Source organism: Chrysochloris asiatica, unplaced genomic scaffold (assembly GCF_000296735.1).
Source record: "Chrysochloris asiatica unplaced genomic scaffold, ChrAsi1.0 scaffold00130, whole genome shotgun sequence".
In the NCBI taxonomy this organism is placed as follows: Eukaryota; Metazoa; Chordata; class Mammalia; order Afrosoricida; family Chrysochloridae; genus Chrysochloris; species Chrysochloris asiatica.
The window spans coordinates 256,265-278,093 of record NW_006408648.1 but is presented as its reverse complement, the minus strand read 5'-3'; the positions used below and the strand labels follow the sequence as shown (position 1 = coordinate 278,093).

The 21,829-nt window shown below is 39.9% G+C and overlaps 1 protein-coding gene across 4 annotated transcripts in view; it reads right to left on the bottom strand.

Moving 5' to 3' along the window:
- The window catches only part of SLC15A2 (solute carrier family 15 (oligopeptide transporter), member 2), a 51,263-nt gene extending 49,785 nt beyond the window's left edge, over positions 1–1,478 (bottom strand). For 2 of the 4 annotated variants that reach the window (XM_006869351.1, XM_006869352.1), the window contains exon 1: positions 1,228–1,478. In XM_006869351.1, coding sequence (XP_006869413.1) covers positions 1,228–1,332 — 105 coding nt within the window. In that variant the 5' untranslated portion in view covers positions 1,333–1,478. The remainder of the gene's footprint in view (positions 1–1,227) is intronic. The other 2 variants (XM_006869349.1, XM_006869350.1) reach the window with 2 other exon arrangements.
- Between the last annotated feature and the right edge of the window lie 20,351 nt (positions 1,479–21,829).

Below are 21,829 nucleotides of genomic sequence, written 5' to 3'. Positions count from 1 at the left end.
TTATCACAAGTCCCTCTATCCCTTGTGAGAGCTCACCTAGTATGAGGGGGAAAGGGGACATCTGCCCTTAGGACAATTAAATCTTATCATGAGATTGATATTCCCTCTGGTTCTTTTCTTAGTGCCTGAAAAGTATGTACATCTTTGTAAGCAGCCTAAAATTCTTTGGGGTCATAAAAGTTATAACTAACGAAATCAATAAAATAAACTAATGTATTGATTTATTTCCTCATTTAAGTATATATAAATAACACCCTAAGTATTCATATATGTGAATGTATGATAACAATTTTCACGAAAAACACAATGAACTTAGATTTTCAATTTCCCAGCTTGAGAAATATGTTACACTGTTACTAGTCTGGTTAACATACTGCCATTGGTCAGTACACTAAATGTGCCTCTATGCTTCAGTTCTGTTATTCCAAACACATTAGAATTATACCACTTCTTGGCCTATAATTGTTGTTCTTGTTGTTAAGTGCCGTCAAGTCGGTTCCGACTCATAGTGACCCTGTATAGGGTTTCCAAAGAGCAGCTGGTGGGTTTGAAGCACCGACCTTGTGGTTCACAGTCCAATGTTGATCCACAATGCTGCACCACAAGTCCACCCATAATAAGAACTTTTAAATCTTGGCTATTATTATGACATCATCTCACTTAGGGATTTTGATATGAAATTTGAATGAGATCATGAATTTGGAAATGTTTTTACAGGTTATTATGCAAAACTATATTATTATTTGGTTATCTGCCTTATTGCTCATTGTAAACTTGGAACACATAGTAACATAGACTGAATCTACTTTAAAACTTCCCTTGATGTCTTGCATAAAGCTTTGCAACAGGGGGAACTGAGGGCTGTTTTTAAATTAGTAAGTGAGAACAATCACACACAGTTTCCAGACAGGCACAATTGCCAAGTTTCCCTGGACATTCAAATTGCTTTTTTTTCCCCCCCTGGGAAACTCAGAATATACAATGAACTACAGAAGAGTCATGGGTTCCAATTGAAGAACTAGAACTACCTCTTTCTCTTTCTCCTAGGTAAAGGAAGCTTTTGTTCAAACTGTTGGGTTTTGTTTTTTGTTTTTCAGAATAATTGTAAATCTAGGTGAGAATATTTCTATATCCCAATTCAACTTAGTCTGGAGCTCCTGAGGCCAATCAGAAGAGCTAAAGGAGCAAGCTATTTCTGTTAGAGGCAGAATTGAATCTGGAACTTACCGGAGGTGACTTCTTTGGAGGGCTTGGTGGTCGAGGTGGTGCCCCTTCAATGGAGACAGGTGTAAAAAGAGTTTCCTTGGACTCATTTTTCTGGAAGGTATTCATGGCTGGCTCCTTTCTCTGTCCTTAGGCATTTGGCTTAGGGAGGCAGTTGGGACAGCTGCCAGTCTTTTGTAAGAAGAACTGGCAGAAGGAGGGGGAGGTGGCCTTAGCTACTAGGATTAACCCTGTAGGTGTTGGCTTCAGTAACTGGCCCAGCACAAAGCCGGAAGTTATGTGAAAAGAAAGGGTTGAGCACTGGAGATGAATTCCAAAGAGTAATTAAGTAAAAGGTAGAAAGCATGGCGAAATCAGAACAAGAACAAGACGGAAGACTGTGTTTGAGAATTGATAAGAAACAGAATGTTTAAGCAAGATTATCTTTACAAATGGGTTGTTGTTGTTGTTAAGTGCCATCCAGTCGATTCCGACCCATAGCGACCCTGTATAGGGTTTCCAAGGAGCAGCTGGTGAGCTTGAACTGCCGACCTTGCAGTTCAAATGGCTTTGCAGTCTGGTGCTTTAACTCACCAGGATTCCATACAAATGGGTGCTAATTAAGAATACAATTCCTAAAGCACAGATTAAAATTTTGATTTCAGGGTAAAAGTTGTTAAGTGTCATGGAATCGGTTCCAACTCATAGTGACCCTGTGTAGAGTTCTGAGGAGCGGCTGGTGAGTTTGAACCACTGACCTTGCAGTTCAAACTGACCTTGTAGTCCAATGCATTATCCCACAGTGCCACACCAGGACTCCTATTATGTGTTGTTGGTGGTTATGTGCCGTGGAGTCGATTCCGACTCATAGCAACCCGTACAGGGTTTCTGAGGCTGTAAATATTTATGGGAACAGAAAGCCTCATCTTTCTCCCATGGAGCAGCTGGTAGTTTTGAACTGCTGACCTTGAGGTTCGCAGCCCGATTTGTAACCACTACACTACCAGAGTTCCTTTATTATGTGTTAGGTTAATAAATATACATACGCGCATACATGTGAGAGGGCTTCAAAAATTTTGTGGAAAAATTCCATCATCTTATAATTCCATTTCCCCCAAAACTTTCTGAAGTTCCTTCATATATCTATGCACATACATATATATCATATATATTAATGCATGTATGTATACATGCACAAATATTTATATCTAATGTCCTGGTGTGAACTGCTACCCACAAAGTAGGCAGTTCAAACCCATGAGTCACTCACTGGAAACCCTATTCAGGGTCGCTATGAGTCAGAACCAACTCGACGACACTTAACAACAACAAAGTGCATTGCATATGTGTAACATACATAATATATATCAATTGCTCATATGCAAATACAGACTGAAGCTGAAGAAATGAAAACAAGTCCACGAAAGCCAAAATATGACCTTGACTATATCTCACTTAAATTTGAAGATCATCTGAAGAACAGTTTTGATACATTAGATACTAAAGACTGAAGGCCAGAATAGTTGTGGGATGAAATCAAGAACATCATACAGGGAGAAAACAAAAAGTCATTAAGAAGACACAAAAGAATGAAAAGATCAAAATGGATGTCAGAAGAGACTCTGAAACTTGCTCTCCAGGGTACAGATGCTAAAGCAAATGGAAGAAGTTAGGAGGTACAAGAGCTGAAGAGAAATTTTCACAAAGGTCAGCTTGAGAAGACAAGATCAAATATTGCAGTGAAATGTGTAAACATCTGGAGTTAGAAAACCAAAAAGGAAGAATACCCTCAGCATTTCTCAAGCTGAGGAAACTGAAGAAAAAATTCAAGCCTCAACTTTTGTTATTGAAAGGTTCTCTGGGCAAATTATTGAATGAAGCCAAATGCATCAAAAGAAGATGGATGGAATACACAGTCACTGTACCAAAAGGACATGGTTTATATTCAACCATTTCAAGATGTAGCATATGATTAAGAGCCAATGATACTGAAGGAAGAAGTCCAAGATTCATGGAAAGAATTGGCAAAGAACAAGGCCCCAGGAATTCATGGAATACAAATTGAAATCTTTCAAGAAAGTGAGGCAGCACTTGACAATTTGTACCACCTAGGAATTCCTCAGCTCCTTACTACTATCTGTATTTTACAGAGACTAAACTTCTGATGTGGCTGTATAGGACCAACACTGGACTTCGAACCACAAGATCAGCATTTCAAACCCACCAGCTGATCCTCAGAAACCCTACATAGGGTCGCTACGAGTCAGAAAAGACTCAATGGCGCTTGACAATAACAATAGCAATAAAGTTCTAAGAAGTCCATTTGTTCAAAGTGACTTGACTATTAAGTCACAGATACGGAATTTTCACTATGTTGAAGCAAAAGTAAAAGAGATTAGTATCATCAATACCTAAGGCCAGGGTTCAGGTATGAAGGAATAAGAGTCTACATTGTTATGTAATGGAAAGATAAGAAAGCTGGGATATGGAGATGCATTCAATTTGGAGATACAGAAAACAGAAAAAAATTCTGTTTTCAAAATATATAGTGCTTTTAGACGAACAAGGCAGCTGGGAGAATGGTTGGGCAGGCTCGCATGGGCTAGGTGGGACAGAGGTATTTGATGACGTATGCACAATCTTGGAATAACAGTGCTTCAGGATACAGGGATTGAGGCATGGCTTGAAAGGGGAAAAAAGGGGAATAATGTTAGGATGCTTGGCTGTCTTTTGAATCTTGGTTTCCCTTGCCTACCATTGTGAAATAGACACGGTGTGTGTGTGTGTGTGTGTGTGTGTGGATAGCCAGAAACATCACAACAGAAAACACGTAAGTAAGCCCGTCTTCAGTCTATAACTGACTGAAATACCTTGGGGAAGGGGGTTGGAAACTGCTCAGACCCAAAATGGGTGGGGGATGGGGGTGGGGGACAATAAAGGCAGGAAATGACTGGCTTGCAAGCTTTCAAGAGGGAGCCTAGTTCCAGACGGGGCAAGGATAGGCAGAACCTCCACTGAATGATTTTCAAACTGTTGGGACCGAGCTGACAAAAGGAAATGGGGATAAGACTCTGTGGTACAGCTGTGAATAACTGCCACCAGGACTGACTGTGAGGGTTGGAAATGTACAGGCAGATTTTTTTTTTTTTTTAAAAAGGAGGTGATTGATTGATTTTGCAACCCAGGAGCGGAGGTCCCTGGGACCATCAAGTGAGAAAAGCAGAAAGTGTGACCCTACCCAGAGAAGCAGTAAGGCCAGGCATGGAGACAGAGATGATGATATGGACAGATGGAGTGGCTGGGGACATGGAACTCAAGGAGGGAAAGGAGTTATTTGCTGACAGCCAGGGGGAGTGGGCCTGTGGGGTGTATCCTTTGGTTATTTGATGATGCATGGAGGGAATTGTAATCATTGCAATGAAATACGGTAGGATGAATGTGAAGCTGAAGTAGGACAGAGGTAAATAATGATGTATGCACACCCTTGGAACAACAGGGCTCTGGGATACAGAGATTGAGACATGGTTGGAATGGGGAAAAGGGGAGAAATAATGTTAAGATGCTTGGCTGTCTTTTGAATCTTGGTTTTCCTGGCATATCGCTATAAAATAGACACTGGAGGAGGAGAGAAAGGAATAGCCAGAAATACCACCATAGAAAGCTTGTAAGTCTGTCTTCTGCCTATAACTGATTGGAATACCTAAAATGGGGCTACAATGTACCTAATGAAGGAGGCTTCCTGCGGTGCCTCTGCATTACACAAGACCATAGGTGGAATACTGAACAGAATCCAGAATCTTCTGAAGGGAAACTTCCACTTGAAAGGACAAGCAGACCAGCCTGGAGCAGCCAGAACAGAAGATACTTCTTGAAAGAAAGATTGACAGGAAAAATACAAAACAATATAGGCAGACCAACTGATTACTACAAGAACAAACAAGTGGCTCACCCAGGAGACATCAAGGCAAGTGGTCGGATCCCCCTCAGAAAAAAAAACCCTTCTAAGACTAAGACTCAGTGGGAATACAAGCTCTGATTGGTGACCACATTCATCACCGATAAAGGGAAGTGTGACAAAAGCAGCAATGAAGCTGTGAGCTGAGCCCTAAAACACTCAATAGACTCCTGTGAACCCAGATGGAGACCTGGTTGACCAGTAGTGTGGCAAGTACAGGGGATTCTTGGAACAAAGTCAGTGACATAGCCACAGAGGACTAGAGTGGAGAGTGAAGCATCCAGCTGATAAGAAGAGAGGGCACATGCAGGGTACACCCACACTTGCAGATAATACCCACTTGACCTGGCTTCAATGACTGGATGATCAGATCTCAACCAGAAGAAGAAAGAAGAGGGAAAAAAGAATAATCTGATACAATTTGATGAACTTGACATATACCTATGGAAGCAGTAGCTCAAAAGAGGGAACAAATCTTCACAGCGAGGATCATTCCCACCACCTCCGCACACAGAGTAGACAGGAATGGGCAACTTGGACACTGGCTACCCAGATTGGGGGGTGGCTTCAGAGGCAAGAAGTGACTGGCTTACAAGCTTTCAAGAGGAAGCCTAGATCCAGAGGGTGTGGAACAAGGTAGAATTTCCACTGTGTAGTATCCATTCTGTCTAGTCGGGGCAGATGAAAGGAGATGCGGATAGGTCTCTTGCGATAGAATAGCAAATAATTGTTATCAGGACTGATTGTAAGGGTTGGAAATGTAAAGGTAAATGTTTTGTGGCAAAGTGAGGAGAGTGATTGACTTTGCAGTCTAGGAGCGGAGGTCCCTGGGACCATCAAGGGAAAAGCGGAGAATGGAACCCTACCCAGAAAAGCAGTGATGCCAGGGATGGAGGCAGAAATGATGACGTGGGGATATGGAGTGGCTGGGGACTTTGGACCTGGAGAGGAAGAGGGGCTGTGTGCGGACCACCGGGGGCAGGCTTGCAGGGTACACCCTTTGGTTGGTGGATGATGCATGGAGAGGATTGTAACCATGGCAAGGAAATGATATACAATGGGATCAATGTGAAACTAATGTCCTCCCATGTAAACTATCACATAATTCACAATAAAGCATTTAAAAATATATATATATACATGTATATATACATAGTACTTTTAATGCAAATAACATGCCTGTTCAAAGTTTGTTTGCCTATTGCTCCCCCGTGCCCCATAAGGCATTTTCTTAAGTATTATAACTAACTGCAAACTCTGAATTATACCTACCAGTCTTTTCTTAGAAATCCTAATCAGGAGCTGAAGGCTAAGCACTGGAGTTGTTGTTGTTGCTGTTGTTAGGTGTAATAGAGTTGGTACCGACCCATAGCCACCTTATGCACAGCAGAACAAAACACTGCCCAATCCTGGGCCAACCTCACTACTGTTGCCATGCTTGAGTCCATCGATGCTGCCACTTGGCCAATCCATCTCGTTGGGGGTCTTCTTCTTTATCTCTGACCCTCCACCTTACCAAACGTGATATCCTTCTCCAGCAACTGGTCCTTCCTGACAATATGCCCGAAGTATGAGAGATGAAGTTTGGCCATCTTGGCCTCTAAGGAGCACTCTGGCTGCACTTCTTCCAAAACGGATCTATTGGTTCATTTGGCAGCCCATGGCACTTTCAATAGTCTTCTCCCGCACCATAACTCAAAGGCATCAATTCTTCTATGGTCTTCCTTATTCACTGTGCTTACCTCAAAATCAAAACTTCAAACCCACCAGCCATTCCTCATGCACCTAACAACACCATGAGTGGAAACCTATTCCACAAGACTTAACAAGTATACTTTCGTTTACCAAATGAAAATATGTAGTAGGGAGTGGGTGTGGTTTGCAAAGAAATGCAGAGTATGTGAGCTATTTGTATAAAATTAGGTAATAAATTTCAGCTATAAACATTCTATGAGCAATTAAAGTAATAGATTGGTGATGTATACTGGGAGTCATTGTTCTTTGCTAAATTTATCCCCAGTATTTTCATTCTCATTTTAAGATGAATCCATCATTCACTAAAAAAATAAATTAAAAAATTTCCAAAGTTAATTTGAGCAAATACTGGGAAGTAATTTCTTCATAGGTACTGTTGCAAGCATTATTTTACTTAATTTTTACTGATGACTTTTCCAATGACTCAAGAATATAATTAGTTCCCATGAGAGAGGGATGAGAACAGGAATGATGTGATAGGATACATGTTATACTGTATTCTTTTAGCTCGTTTTTGTTGAGTGCCGTTGAGCCAGTTCTGACTCATAGTGACCCTGTCCAGGGTTTCTGAGGAACAACTGGTGAAATTAAACTGCCGACCTTGAGGTTCAAACCGACTTTGCAGGCCAGCACATTAATCCACAATGCCACATCAGGATTCTTTTTGCTAAGAGGTTAAAAAAAGAAGAAGAAGAAGAAGAAAAGATTGTGGTGCCCTGTAGCATAGTGGTTATGAGTCAGGCCGCAAACCACAAGGTCAGCAGTTCAAAACTACCAGCTGTTCCGTGGGAGAAAGATGAGGCTTTCTGCTCCCCTAAAGATTTACAGCCTCAGAAACCCTGTACGGGTCGCTATGAGTCGGAACCGACTCCACGGCACATAACTCCCCCCGCCCCCCCCCCAGTTGTTAGTCAAAGGAAAAGGGAAAAGAACAGTCAGAGAACTGTAAGAGAAATAACAAAAGAAAAATGAGGACCAAACCAACAAAGTTAAATAACACTGCTGCTCTGCTGCTGTGCGCCATCAAGTTGATCCTGACTCAGACCCACCTTACATAGGGTTTCTGAAACTGTACATCTTTACAGGAGCAGATAATCTCATCTTTCTCCCACAGAATGGCTGGTGGATTCAAACTGCTGACCTTGTGGTTAGCAGCCCAATGCATAGCACTATGCTACCAGGGTTCCTTTAGACAGCAGTAGAAACATTTATTTTACTTGAGAATATGAGAGAGAACTTGCGACTCTATCCCTTTGCAAAATTCTCAGATTATCTATTAGAGTCATTTATTGACATAAATCCAGGATAAACTACTCTTTTTCTCTTAAACTTTACCTCAGACTTTGACCAGGTCTGCTCAGCCTCTATTACAGTCCACATTCCCCTCTCTCCCACCAACCTTTAATCAAAAGAAACAAACGTCTTTTCTGATGGTAGCATTAATCATTAAATTTAGCTATCTATTGCACTCAAATGGAACTTGAACATAGACCAAGAGGGAGTATTGAAACAGAACAAGGGGTTGCTGTAGGGTTTTAAACCAGGGAAGGTATTCTTTCACCATACTTCTTCAATCTGTATGCTGAGCAAATAATCTGAGAAGCTGGACCATAGGAAGAACAACAGAACATTGAAGCATTGAAAGAAGACTCATTAACAGTTTGTGATATGCAGGTGTAGCAACCTTGCTTTTTGAAAATGAAGAGGACTTGAAGCACTTACTGATGAACATCAAAGACTATAGCCTTCAACATGCATTTGTTGTTGTTGGCTTTTAAGTGCTGTGGAGTTGGTTCTGACTCATGTTGTTATTGTTGTTGTTGTTGTTGTTGTTAAGTGCCACTGAGTCTGTACCGACTCATAGCGACCCTATGAACAACAGAATGAAACACTGCCCGGTTCTGGGCCAACCTCACAATTGTTGCCATGCTTGAGTTCACTCCTGCCACTTTGCCAATCCATCTCACTGGGGGTCTCCCTCTTTTTCTCTGACCCTCAACCTTATTAAACATGATATCCTTCTCCAGTGACTGGTTCCTCCTGACAATATGTCCAAGTATGAGAGATGAAGTTTGGCCATCCTGGCCTCCAAGGAGCACTCTGGTTGCACTTCTTCCAATATGGATCTGTTTGCTCCTTTGGCAGCCCATGGCACTTTCAGTATTCTCCTCCAACACCATATCTCAAAAGCATCAATTCTTCTACAGTCTTCCTTATTCACTGTCCAGCTTTCGCATGCATATGAGGTTATTGAAAATACCATGGCTTGGGTCAGGACCTTAGTCCTCAAGCTGACGTCTTTGTTCTTCAACACTTCTGACTTCTAGCGACATTGTATAGAGTTTCTGAGGCGTAAATGGTGGGTTTGATCCACCAACCTTGCAGTCAGAAGTTCAGTGATTATCCTACAGAGCCACACCAGAATTTCTCAGTATGCATTACAATGCAAGAAAACAAAAGTCTTCACAATTGGACCAATAAGCAACATCACGATAAGTGGACAGAAAACTGAAGTTGTCAAGGATTTTATTTTACTTGGATCCACAACCAATGCCCATGAAAGTAGCAGTCAAGAAATTAAATGCTATGTTGCATTGGGCAATTCTGCTTCAAAAGAGCTTGTTAAAATGCTAAAAACAAAGCAAAGGATGTCACTTCAAGAACTAAGGTGTGCCTGACTCAAGCCTTGGTATTTTCAATTACTTTATATGCATATAAAATCACACAATGAATAAGGAAAACCAAAGAAAAATTGATGCCTGTTAATTGGTATTGGTGAAGAATATTGCATACACCATGGACTGTCAGATGAAGAAACAAATCTATCTTGAAAGAAGTACAGCCAGAATGCAAGCATGGTGAGATTTAGTTTAATGTGCTTTCAACATATTATCAGGAGGGACCCTAAAGAAGAAAACCGTGCTTGAAAAAGTAGAGTGTCAGTAATAAAGAGGGAAACCCTCAACAAAAATAGATTGACACAGTGGCTGCCGCAGTGGGCTCAAGCATTGTCTATCATTATCTCAAGAAATAGTTCTCTTTCTGATACAATTTGGTTAATGACTCTGGGTGAAAAGCAAAATGAACACCTAGAAGTTACTAGTCAAGTCTGACTAGTTCAGCAACTAATATACTATTTGTTGTTGATAGGTGAGGTCAAGTCAGTACCAACTCATAGTAACCTTATGCACAACAGAACAAAACACTGCCCAATCCTGCACCAATCTCACAATTGTTGCTACGCTTGAACCCATTGCTACTGCCATTGTGCCAGTCTATCTTGTTAGGGGTCTTCCTCTTTTGCACTGATCCTCCACTATACCTAGCATGATTTCTTTCTCCATGAACTGGCCCCTCCTGATAATATGTCCGAAGTACGAGAGACAAAGTCTGGCCATCCTGGCTTCTAAGGGGTATTCTGGCTGTACTACTTCCAACACAGATTTGTTTGTTCTTCTGGTAGTCCATGGTGCTTTCACTATTCTTCTCCAAGACCATACCTCAAATACAGCAATTCTTCTATGGTCTTCCATATTCATTGTGCAATTTTCACATGCATATGAGGCGACTGAAAATACCATGATTTGGGTCAAGTGGACCTTCATCCGCAAACTGATATCTTTGCCCCTGAACACTTCAAAGTGGTCTTGTGCAGCAGATTTTATTTCTTGATTGCTGCTTCCATGAGGATTGATGGTTGATCCAAGCAAAATGAAGTCTTTGGCAACTACAATCTGTTTTTGATTTATCTTGATGTTATTTATTGGTCAGTGGTGAGGGTTTCTGTTTTCTTTACATTAAGATGCAACCCATACCAAAGGCTGTGGTCTTTGATCATCATCAGTCAGTGTTTTAAGTTCTCTATATTTTCAGCAAAGGAGCTCTGGTAGCGTAGTGGCTGCGAACCACAAGGTAAGCAGTTTGAAACCACCAGCTGTTCTGCGGGAGAAAGATGAGGCTTTCTGCTCCTGTAAAGATTTACAGCCTCGGAAACCCTGTACAGGGTTGCTATGAGTAGGAACCGACTCCATGGCACATAACGACAACAACAACATACTTTCAGCAAGCAAGGTTGTATCATCTGCATATCACAGGTTGTTACTGAGTCTTCCTCCAATCTTAATGCCATGCATGTTCTTCTTCATATAATCCAGAGTTTCGGATTATTTGTTCATTATACAGACTGAATAAGTATGGTGAAAAAATACAACCCTGGCGCATACCTCTCCTGATTTTAAACCATCCAGTGTCCCCTTGCTCTGTTCAAATGACTGCCTCTTGGTCTATGTACAGGTTGCTCGTGAGCACAATTAAGTGTTCCAGAATACTCATTCTCTGAAATATTGCCCATAGCTTGTCATGATCCAGACATTCAAATATCTTTGCATAGTCAATAAAGCACAGGTACACAACTTTATGGTATTTTCTGCTTTCAGCCAAGATCCATCTGACATAAGCAATGATATTCCTCTTTGTATGTCTGAATCTGACTGTTCCCTGTCAGTGTATTGTTGCAGCCATTGTTTAATTATCTTCAGCAAAATTTTACTTGCATGTGATATTAATGATATTGTCTGATGATTTCTGCAGTTCATTGGGTCACCTTGCTTTTAAAATGGGCAAAATGTGGATTTCTTCCATCAATTCCCAGGGCCTTGTTCTTTGCCCATGCCTTCAATACACCTTGGGCTTCTTCCTTCAGTATTATAGGCTCTTGATCATATGTTTCCTCTTGAAATGGTTGAACATTGACCATTTCTTTTTGGTACAGTGACTCTGTGCATTCCTTCTATCTTCTTTAGATGGTTTCTGAATCATTTAATACTTTGTCCATAGAATCCTTCAGTATTTCAGGTCAAGGATTGAATTTTTAATTCCATTCCCTCATCTTGAGAAATGCTGAGCATGTTCTTCTGTTTTGATTTTCTAACCTAAGTCTTTGCACATTTCATTAGGCTATTTGTCTTTGCTTTCTCAAGCTGCCATGGAGGGCAAGAAAGTAAATAACTTTAGTCTTTGAGAGCCAAAAATTCTATGTCAATATCCTAATATTTCTATTCTTTTGTTGTACCAATGAATAATCAGTTATGCTAGAACCATTTATAAATGGTTCAAATGCCACTGCAATTGAAATCTTATCTTGTTTTATATTAAATTCCCATAAATATTGGAATCTCTTTTTTCTACAAATCTGTTTATCCCTGTTTCAATTATTTGATCATAGTGACTTTCAACATATGGAATATATTCTGGCGCTTGATAAGGCAAGTCCAGTAGCTATCCTTTTTCTTATTTTGAAATTTATTTTTCCATGTAAGTTTTCAGAGATCATTTGGGGATTGAAATTGCTTTATATTTATATATAGAATTAAATTAATATGCTAATTTTATTGTATTAAGTCTTTCTAACTAAGTACACAGCTCAGTCCTTGTAGAAGATATGGTTAATCTTTCATAATTAGAGGTTAATCCTTGTCATTTCAAGTATGATTTTGTAAGTCATTTATAGTTGGATTTTTTTTTAAAACCTAATCTGAGAATCTTTACATTAATTGAAAGGTTTAACTAGTTTACATTAGTTGTAATGGATAAGTTAGATCTGTGCTTTTCTTGTTTGCTTTTTCCTTCTTTGTTATTTCACCACCTTTTCTCTTTGGTGATACAGAAAATACTTTGTTTGCTTTAATCTTTTTAATTCTATTGGTGATTTTCTTAAAGTTTATCAACTACACACTTAAACTTGTTTCTGTAATTATTACAGTCATGAACCAAAAATGTTTTTTGTTGTGAAATGCCATTGAGTCAGTTTTGACTCATAGTGATCCTGTATGGGGTTTCCAAACAGCTACTGGTGGGTTTCAATGTTTTTCACTTCCTCTTAAAAATGATGAGATTAATCATCTCTTACTTTTATTGAACTATCCTCAATCCTCACAAATCCTCACAATTGGACCAACAAGCAACATCATGACCAACAGAGAAAATACTGAAGTTGTCAAGGATTTCATTTTACTTAGGTCTACAATCAATGTTTATGGAAGCAGTACTTTTGAGATCAAACGACATAGTGCATTAAGTAAATCTGCTGCAAAAGGCCTCTTTAAAATATTAAAGAGCAAAGATGTCACTTTGAGGACTAAGGTGTTCCTGACCCAAAGCATGGTATTTTCAATTGCCTCATATGTATATATGGAAGCTGGACAATGAATAAGGAAGCCCAAAGAAGGATTGATTTGTTGAATTATGGTGTTGAAGAATGTTAAATATACCATGGACTGTCAGAAGGATCAACAAATCTGTTTTGGAAAAAGTACAGCCAGAATACTCCTTAGAAGAGATCATGGCAAGACTTCTCGCACACTCTAGACATGTTGTCAGGAGGGACTGGTCCTGGAGAAGGAAAGTAGTGTGTCATATTTGGTAAAGCAGTGTATCAGTGGAAAAGAGGAAGGATCCTCAGCTGCCTCGGTGGGGTGGAACGTAACAATGATTGTGAAGATGGCTCAGGACCTGGTAGGGCTTGGTTCAGTTGTAAAACCATAGGGTGGTCATTTGTTGCTGTTGTTAAGTGCCATTGAGTTGGTCTATCTCAAAGCGACCCTGTATAGGATTTCTGAGGAGCAGCTGGTGAGTTTGAAGCACCAACCTTGCGATTCAAACAGATGTTGAGGTGGAGTTCTCTTCCTATGGTGCCATACCACTACTCCAGGGTAGTTATGTTGTTGTTAAGTGCATCGAGTTGATTCTGACCCATTGTGACCCTGTATAGGGTTTCCAAGGAGCAGCTGGTGAGCTTGAACCACCGACCTTGCAGTTCAAATGACTTTGCAGTCTGTCGCATTAACCCAGAGCACCACACAAGGGTAGTTCTTAGTACCTCGAAACAACAACATCTTTATTCCTCAGGCTTTGCTATCTAATCTAGGTCTATAGACACAGGCTGTCCTGATTAGAGAATAACATGTGAGCTAAGATTCCAGAAGGATGATCTGGCACAGGAGTGAGAATGTTTACAGGCTATAAAGCACAGAGACAAGTAAGATTTGGAAATCAAATTTCAAAATAAAACAGCTCCAAAGTAGCATAAATTGAAAGGGGAATAGGTCAAAGGCAAGAATAAAGGACAAGAAATTCAAACAGTAGTTGAAAACACTAAGTCTTGAGGCATTGACAGGTAATGACTTGAGGGAACTTTGGCCACCATCTCCCCCCCACCCCCGCCCCCAAAACAACAGTAAAAAAGTCTTACTCGCAATGTAAGAGCCCCCTCTCATCCCTGCCACTCTGCCACCAGAACACCATTGTTTTCCCATTCTGGAGTTACTACTGACCAACACAGATGAAAAGACTAAATGTAGGATCTGAAATGATCCCGGAAATACTAACATAAGAAAAAGGAATGTTTTTTACAACTGCCTGAAGGCTTTCACTATAGGTGAGAAATAAGCATTTAGAGACACTAGACATGTTTGAATGTATACAATTATTTATTTTAACATATTATCATTTTTTATTTTTAAACAAGCAAATTTGATTTGAAAAGTAATTCACTCTCTATTTTGAAAGCAATGGAGTAGTGACAGCTATAATTAAACTACATCTGAAAATGAAATCAGATACATTTTAGAAAGAAAAGTTATTACTTTGTCGTATTTTTTTCAAAGGTAGAATGACACTGATGGAATAAGACATTACGATTTGTGGGGGGGTTACCCTTTTCTTTTCTGGTTCCTTCACCATTAAAACAAGCTGCACTTGCTTATTTTAATGGTTATGACCCTGTATAGGATTTTAATGGTTATGACCCTGTATAGGACTTCCAAGGAGCAGCTGGTGAGTTTGAAATGCTGACCTTGTGGATCAAAATGACTTTGGAGTCCAGAACATTAACCCACAGTGCTACAACAGGACTTCAGATTGTTGTTTTTGTTGCTAAGTACCGTGGAGTCAGTTCTAACTCATAGTGACCCTAAACAGGGTTTCTGAGGCTGTAAATCTTTACGGGAGCAGAAAGCCTCATCTTTCTCCTGTGGTAGTTTCGAACTGCCAACCTTGAGGTTAGCAGCCCGATTTGTAACCACTACGCTACCAGAGCTCCTTATAGTACTTTTTAAAAAGCCCAATGCTTAAGACAGACATTGTTAGTAGTAAAGCTAATCTATTCTTTGGTTTAAAGACCTCAGGAAAAAAATGTTTGGTTTAAAGATTGTTGTTGTTGTTGAGTGCTGTGGAGTCTATTCCGACCCATAGTGACCCTGTATAGGGTTTCCAAGGAGCAGCTGGTGAGCTTGAACCACCAACCTTGCAGTTCAAACAGCTTTGCAGTCTGGTGCATTAACCTACAGCACCACACTGGGTTTAAAGATGATCTCAGGGCAATAGTTTCAGGAGCTCATCAGCCTCAGTGTCTCCTGAAAATCTGGATTCTATGAGAATTCTAAATTCTTTTCTACATGTTTCACCTTTTCAATTGGAATTCTACTAAAAAATCTTCAATCAAAATGTTCAGGATAGGCCGCCAAATTCTATCAAATTCTTCTGGTCTTTTGGCAAAAGAGGCAATTTGTTCACGGAGGTAATTAGCTGTACATTCCATTCCCTCCTGCTATTCTGGACTCGCCTTTCTTTATTGCTCCAAGCAGATAGAGACCAATTGTGCCATGAATGGTCCTTTGCTGGTTTTTAAGACTGCAGACACTAGACAATGAAGTAGGAGGTAGAAGATCAACATTAGATATAGTAGGCCAGTTAACTGGGATGTCTCATGAAATCATGATTCTAAACTTCGAAACCAAGAAATCAAATCCCACAAGCTGTTTGGATGTATATAAACAGCCTCAAAAGCTGCTATTTTCTTGTTACTGTAAACATATCTCACACAACATTGGCCATTCTAGAGGTGTGTTGTTGTTGCCACTAACTGATGTCCAGTTGGTTCATACTCTAGCAATTCTGTATGTGGTTTCTGAGGATCAGATGATGGGTTTGAACTCTCAGCCTCTTGGTTAGCAACCCAGTGCTGCTCCTACAGTGACACACCAGGTTTTCTTTGCCCTTTCCTAGTTACAACTTATGTAGGACATCTTCTTATTGTTGTTGTAAGGAGCTCTGGTAGCATAGTAGTTACAAGTTGGGCTGCTAACCTCAAGGTCAGTAGTTTCAAACTACCAGCTGTTTCACCGGAGAAAGATGAGACTTTCTGCTCCCATAAAGATTTGCAGCCTCCCTAGACCTGGTGTGGCGCTGTAGGATCAGCACTGGACTGTGAACCACAGTCAGCTTATTCAAACCTACCAGTTGCTACTTGGAAACCCTCGATAGGGTCAGTATGAGTTGTAATCGACTTGATGGCACTTGACAACAACAAATCTATATAGGGTCGCTATGAGTTAGAACCAACTCTGTGGCACACAACCACAACCACCACCATTGTTGTTAAGTGCTGCCATTAGTCATTTATGTATGTTCTCCAGCTATCTATTCAAATTGTTTATCTATTTTGCAATTTTGTTTCCCATCATTGAGTTTTAAGAGTTCCTTATATATTCTGAATACAAGCCCTTTATCAAATATATGATTTACAAACATTTTCTCCCAGAAATGTCTTAACTTACCATTTTTTTAAAAGATGTCTTTCAGAAAGCAAAGGTTTGAAGACAAAAGACAATTTATCAATTTTTTTTTATGGATCATGCTTCTGTTTAACTCAGAATCATGAAGATTTTATCCTCTATTTTCTTCTAGATGTTGTATAGCTTTAGATTTTACATTTAGGTCTATGATCCATTTTGTTTTTATTATTGTTCATTTTTGTGTGAGTATAACACCTAAGTTTTTTGTTTTGTATTTGCATATGACTAATAATTGTCCCTGCACCATTTCTTGTGTTGTCTGTCACTGTTATTGAAAATTAATTTACCATAATGTAAGGGTTTATTTTTGGCCTCTCAATTCTGTTCCATTATGTATAAACCTATCCTGGTGGTAATACAACATAGTCTTTATTTCTATGACCTTATATGTTGTTGTTAACAGCTGTTGAGTTGGTTCCAATTCATAGTGACCCTGTACAGGGTTTCTAAGGCTGTAAATCTTTACGGAAGCAGAAAAATTCATCTTTCTCCAGCGGAACAGCTGATCTTTTCGAACTGCTGACCATGATATTAGCAGACTGATTTGTAACCACTACGTGACCAGAACTCCTTATAAAATTAGTATAATTTTAATATACTATTTGGACAACATCAGGTTGGTACTGACTCATAGCAACCTTATGCACAAACAAAGCACTGCCTGGTCCTGCACCAACTCCATAATTGTTGCTACACCTGAGTCCACTGCTGCCACTGTAATAATCCATCTCTTTGGGAGTCTTCCTCTTTTTCTCCAACCCTCCATTTATCAAGCATGATATCCTTTTGCAAGGACTGGTCCCTCATGTCTGAAGTATGAGAGACGATGTCTGGCCATCTGGGCTTCCAAGGAGCAGAATGGCTGTGCTTCTCCCAACACAGATTTGTTTGTTCTTTTGGCAGTCCATGGCACTCTTAATATTCTCCTCCAACACCATAAACTCAAATACATTAATTCTTCTATAGTCTTCCTTATTCATTGTCCAATTCTCAGATGCATATGAAGTTATTGAAAATACCATGACTTGGATCAGGTGTACCTTAGTTCTCAAATAGACATCTTTGCTCTTCAACATTTTAAAGAGGCCTTCTGCAGGAGATTTGCTTAATGCAAAACATTATTTGATTCCATGAGTTTGATGATTGATGCGAACTAAATGAAGCCTTTGACAATTTCAATTTTATCTTTTCTTCACTTATATGGATGTTATTTATTGGTCCAATAGTGAGAAGTTTTGTTTTCTTTACACTGAGATGCAACCCATACCAAAGGCTGTGGTCTTTGATCTTCATCAGTAAATATTTTAAGTCCTTTTCACTTTCAGCAAGTAGGATTGTAGCATCTGCATATCACAGGTTGTGAATGAGTCTTCTTCCCATCCTGATGTCATGTTTTTCTTCATATAAGCCAGTTTCTCAAATTATTTGCTCAGCATACAGATTAAGATTGGTGAAAGAATACAACCCTGGTGTAAACCTTTCCTAATTTTAAACCATTTGGTGTCCCATTGTTCTGTTCAAACAACTACCTCTTAGTCCATGTACAGGTTCCTCATGAGCACAATTAAGTGTTCCAGAACACTCATTCTCCACAGTATTGTCCATAGCTTGTCATGATGTACACAATCGAAAGTTTTTTACAGTCAATAAAGCACAGGTAAAAATCTTTCTGGTATTCTCTGTTTTCAGCCAAGATTAATCTGACGTCAGCAATCATATCTCTCATTCCACATCTTATTTTATTTTTTAACTTTTTATTGTGAATTGAGTGAAGTTTACAGAGCAGATCATCAGTTTTACATTCAACAAATCATATACTTTGTTTCATTACCTTGGTTAAAATCCCCTCCACGCACCAAGAGTTAACAGCACTTACCTCTATTCATTTTAGCCACTGTATTCCTCCCTGTGTCTCCTGCCAGCCCCATCTTTCCCATGTCAACCTCCTTCTGGTTGTATATTTCCTGCTATGTAACCTGTGTCAGTGCATGGCTACCCTCTAGTGCATGAATCATTTCCTCTTCCCCCCAAAAACCATTATAGATAGTTTCTTTTATCAAAAACTGCCCCCCCCCTTTTTTATGTACAAAAACAAACACACACCATGCAGGAAGATATATAATTATTTAAACAACCAAAGGGCACATTCTGGAAGCCAGCCTCCTAGTTTCCAGCACAAAGCCTTTCTCTTTCTGAGTCTAGTGTCCTCAGCTGCTCTATCTCTCCATGTCATCACTTCTGCCTGCATCTGTGGTGTTGCTGCTTCTCTGTTTAGGGTCCCACATTCCACTGATGCTCTTCTCACTTGATGGTCCTGGGGTCCTCTGTTCCTGGAATGTAAGATTAACTACTCCCCACTTTTTGTTACATAAAACTGTTACCTTTACAGTTGTGACTATTGCAATTAGGTATGATAATAATTACTCACTATTGAATCAAATGAATCCTATCCCCATCTCCTTTCACCAGACCCATCTAGACAAAAGGAAGAATATTCAGTGAGGATTTCTACCTTCCCCCTGACACTCTGAAACTAAACTCCCTCTTGAAAACTTGTAAGCCAGCTACTTCCTGCCTTTATAGCCCGCCCCACCCCCCACTCCTTATTTTAGGTAGCCATTGTCTAAGTTGCCTGTCCCTATCAACTCTGTGTACAGAGGGAATTTGATCCTTGATGTAAAGACTCCTTCTCTCTTGCTTGGTATTTTGAGCTACTACATCCATAAGTATAGGTCAAGTACATCAAATTGTAGTGATTTACACTTGCTTCCTTTATCAAATTTCTTTATCTTTCTCCAGTTGAGCTCTGGTCATCAAGTCATCCAAGCTAGGTCAAATGGGTATTATCTGCAAGTTTGGGCATTCTTGTGCATGTCCTCTAGACACGTCACTCTCAGCTCTAGCCCTCCATGGCTAGGTCCTTGTCCATGGACTCAGAAGTCTCCAAGTCTCATCACATTTCAGACCAACCAGTCCTTCCTCTTTTCTCTCTCATCTCAAGGTTGACAGGAGTCAATGGAACATGGTCGAACTCAGCCCGTATCTTCATTGCTGCCTTTCACCTGCTTCCACTCACAAGTAGAACAGCGCAGTCACTAGCAAGCTTACATCATGCCTGCTCGTGTGTTCCCTTTGAGTTTCCGTCTTAAAGGGGCCCATGTCCTCTTTGGAATCCAGCTTGAACCTCTAGACATTCTCTGTCAATGTATGGTTGCAGCTGTTTTTGTACTATCCTTAGCAAAATTTTACTTGCATGAAATATTAATGATAATGTCCAATGATTTCTGCATTCAGTTGAGTCACTTCTCTTTGGAATGGGCACAAATATGTATCTCTCCCAGGCAGCTGGCCAGGTAGCTGTCTTCCGAATTTCTTGGCATAGATGAGTGAGTGCCTCCAGTGCTGCATTAGTTAATTGAAGATTTCAATTTGTATTCCATCAATTCCTGGTGCCGTGTTATTTGCCAATGCCTTCAATGCACCTTGGACTTCTTTAGTATCATTGGATCTTGATCATATACTACCTCTTGAAATGGTTGAACATTGACTATATCTTTTTGGAACAGTGACTCTGTGTATTCCTTCCCTCTTCTTTAGATGATTTCTGCAGCATACAATATTTTGGCCAAAGAATCCTTCAGTATTTCAAGTTGAGGCTTGGATTTTTTCTTCATTTCCCACAGCTTGAGAAATGCTGAGCATGTTCTTCCCTTTTGGTTTTCTAACTCCAGATCTTTGCACATTTCGTTATAATATCTGACTTTGTCTTCATGAGCTGTCCTTTGTAATTTCCTATTCAGCTCTTTTACCTCCAAATTTCTTTCATTTGCTTTATCATCTCTATGCTGGAGAGCAACTTTCAGTTTCTTCTGCCATACATTTTGGTCTTTTCCTTCTTTCTTGTCTTCTCATTGACCTTTTGTTTTCTTCCTGTATGATATTCTTGAAGTCATACCACACTCTTCTGGTCTTCTGTCCTTAATGTCTAATGTATCAAATCTCTTCTTTAGATGATCTCTAAATTCAGGTAATCTCTAAATTCATATGTTCAAGGTCATATTTTGGCTTTCGTGGACTTGTTTTAATTTTCTTCAGCTTCTGCCTGAAATTACATATGAGCAGTTGATGATCTGTTCCACAGTCTGCTTCTGGCCTTGTTTTGGGTGATGGTATGGAGCTTTTCCACTGTCTCTTTCCACAGATGTAGTCAATTTGATTTTTTTGTATTCTATCTGGTGAGGTCCATGTGTATGTTGTTTAAAAAGGTTTTTGCAACCCCTTTCCAAGACTGAGACTCAAGGGGAATACATGAGCAGGCATGTGGTCCTGCTGGTGACCACATTGGTCTACTGATAAGGGAAAGTAGGGGAACAAGAGCAATGACATTGTGAGCTAAGTCCGACCACATTTAATAGACTCCTGTCAACGTGGATTGAGACCTGGTTAGTCAGAAGTATGGTGAAACTTGGGGACTCCTGGGCTTAGGAACAGGGACATGGCCACAGAGGACGAGAACAGAGAGTGAAACGTCAAACTGATACGAAGTGAGGGGAGATGCACAAGAACACCCAAACTTGCAGATAGTATCCATTTGACCTGGCTTCAATGGCTGGATGATGATCAGAACTCGACTAGAGGAAGAAAGAAGAGGAAAAAAGAGTCATCCGCTACAATTTGATGAACTTGACCTATACTTATAGTTGTAGTAGCTCAAAAATCTTTACAGCAAGGATCATTACCACCCTCTCTGTACACAGAGTAGACAGGGATGTTGGACACTGGCTACCCAAAATGGGGGGCTACAAAGGCAAGAAGTGACTGGTTTACAAGCTTTCAAGAAGGAACCTGAATGATGATGCATGGAGGGGATTGTAATCATTGCAATGAAATGAAATACGATACGATGAATGTAAAGCTGATGTTCTCCCATGTAAACTATCACTCAATTCACAATAAAAACTTAAAAAAAAAAAAAAGTGAAGAACTCACTGGTCTTGCAAAATTCTATCATGTGATCTCCAGTTTGTTTCTATCACCAAGACCATATTTTCCAGTTACTGATCTTCTTTGTTTCCAATCTTTGCATTCCAATTGCCCTTAATTAGCAATAAATCTTAATTGCATGGTTGATGAATTTCAGACTCAAGAAGATCATAGAATTCTTCAATTTCATCATTACTGGTTTAGTGGTTGGTGCGTAGATTTGAATAATAGTGGTATTAACTGGCCTTCCTTGTAAGCATATAGATATTCTCCTGTCACAGACAGTGCTGTACTTCAAACA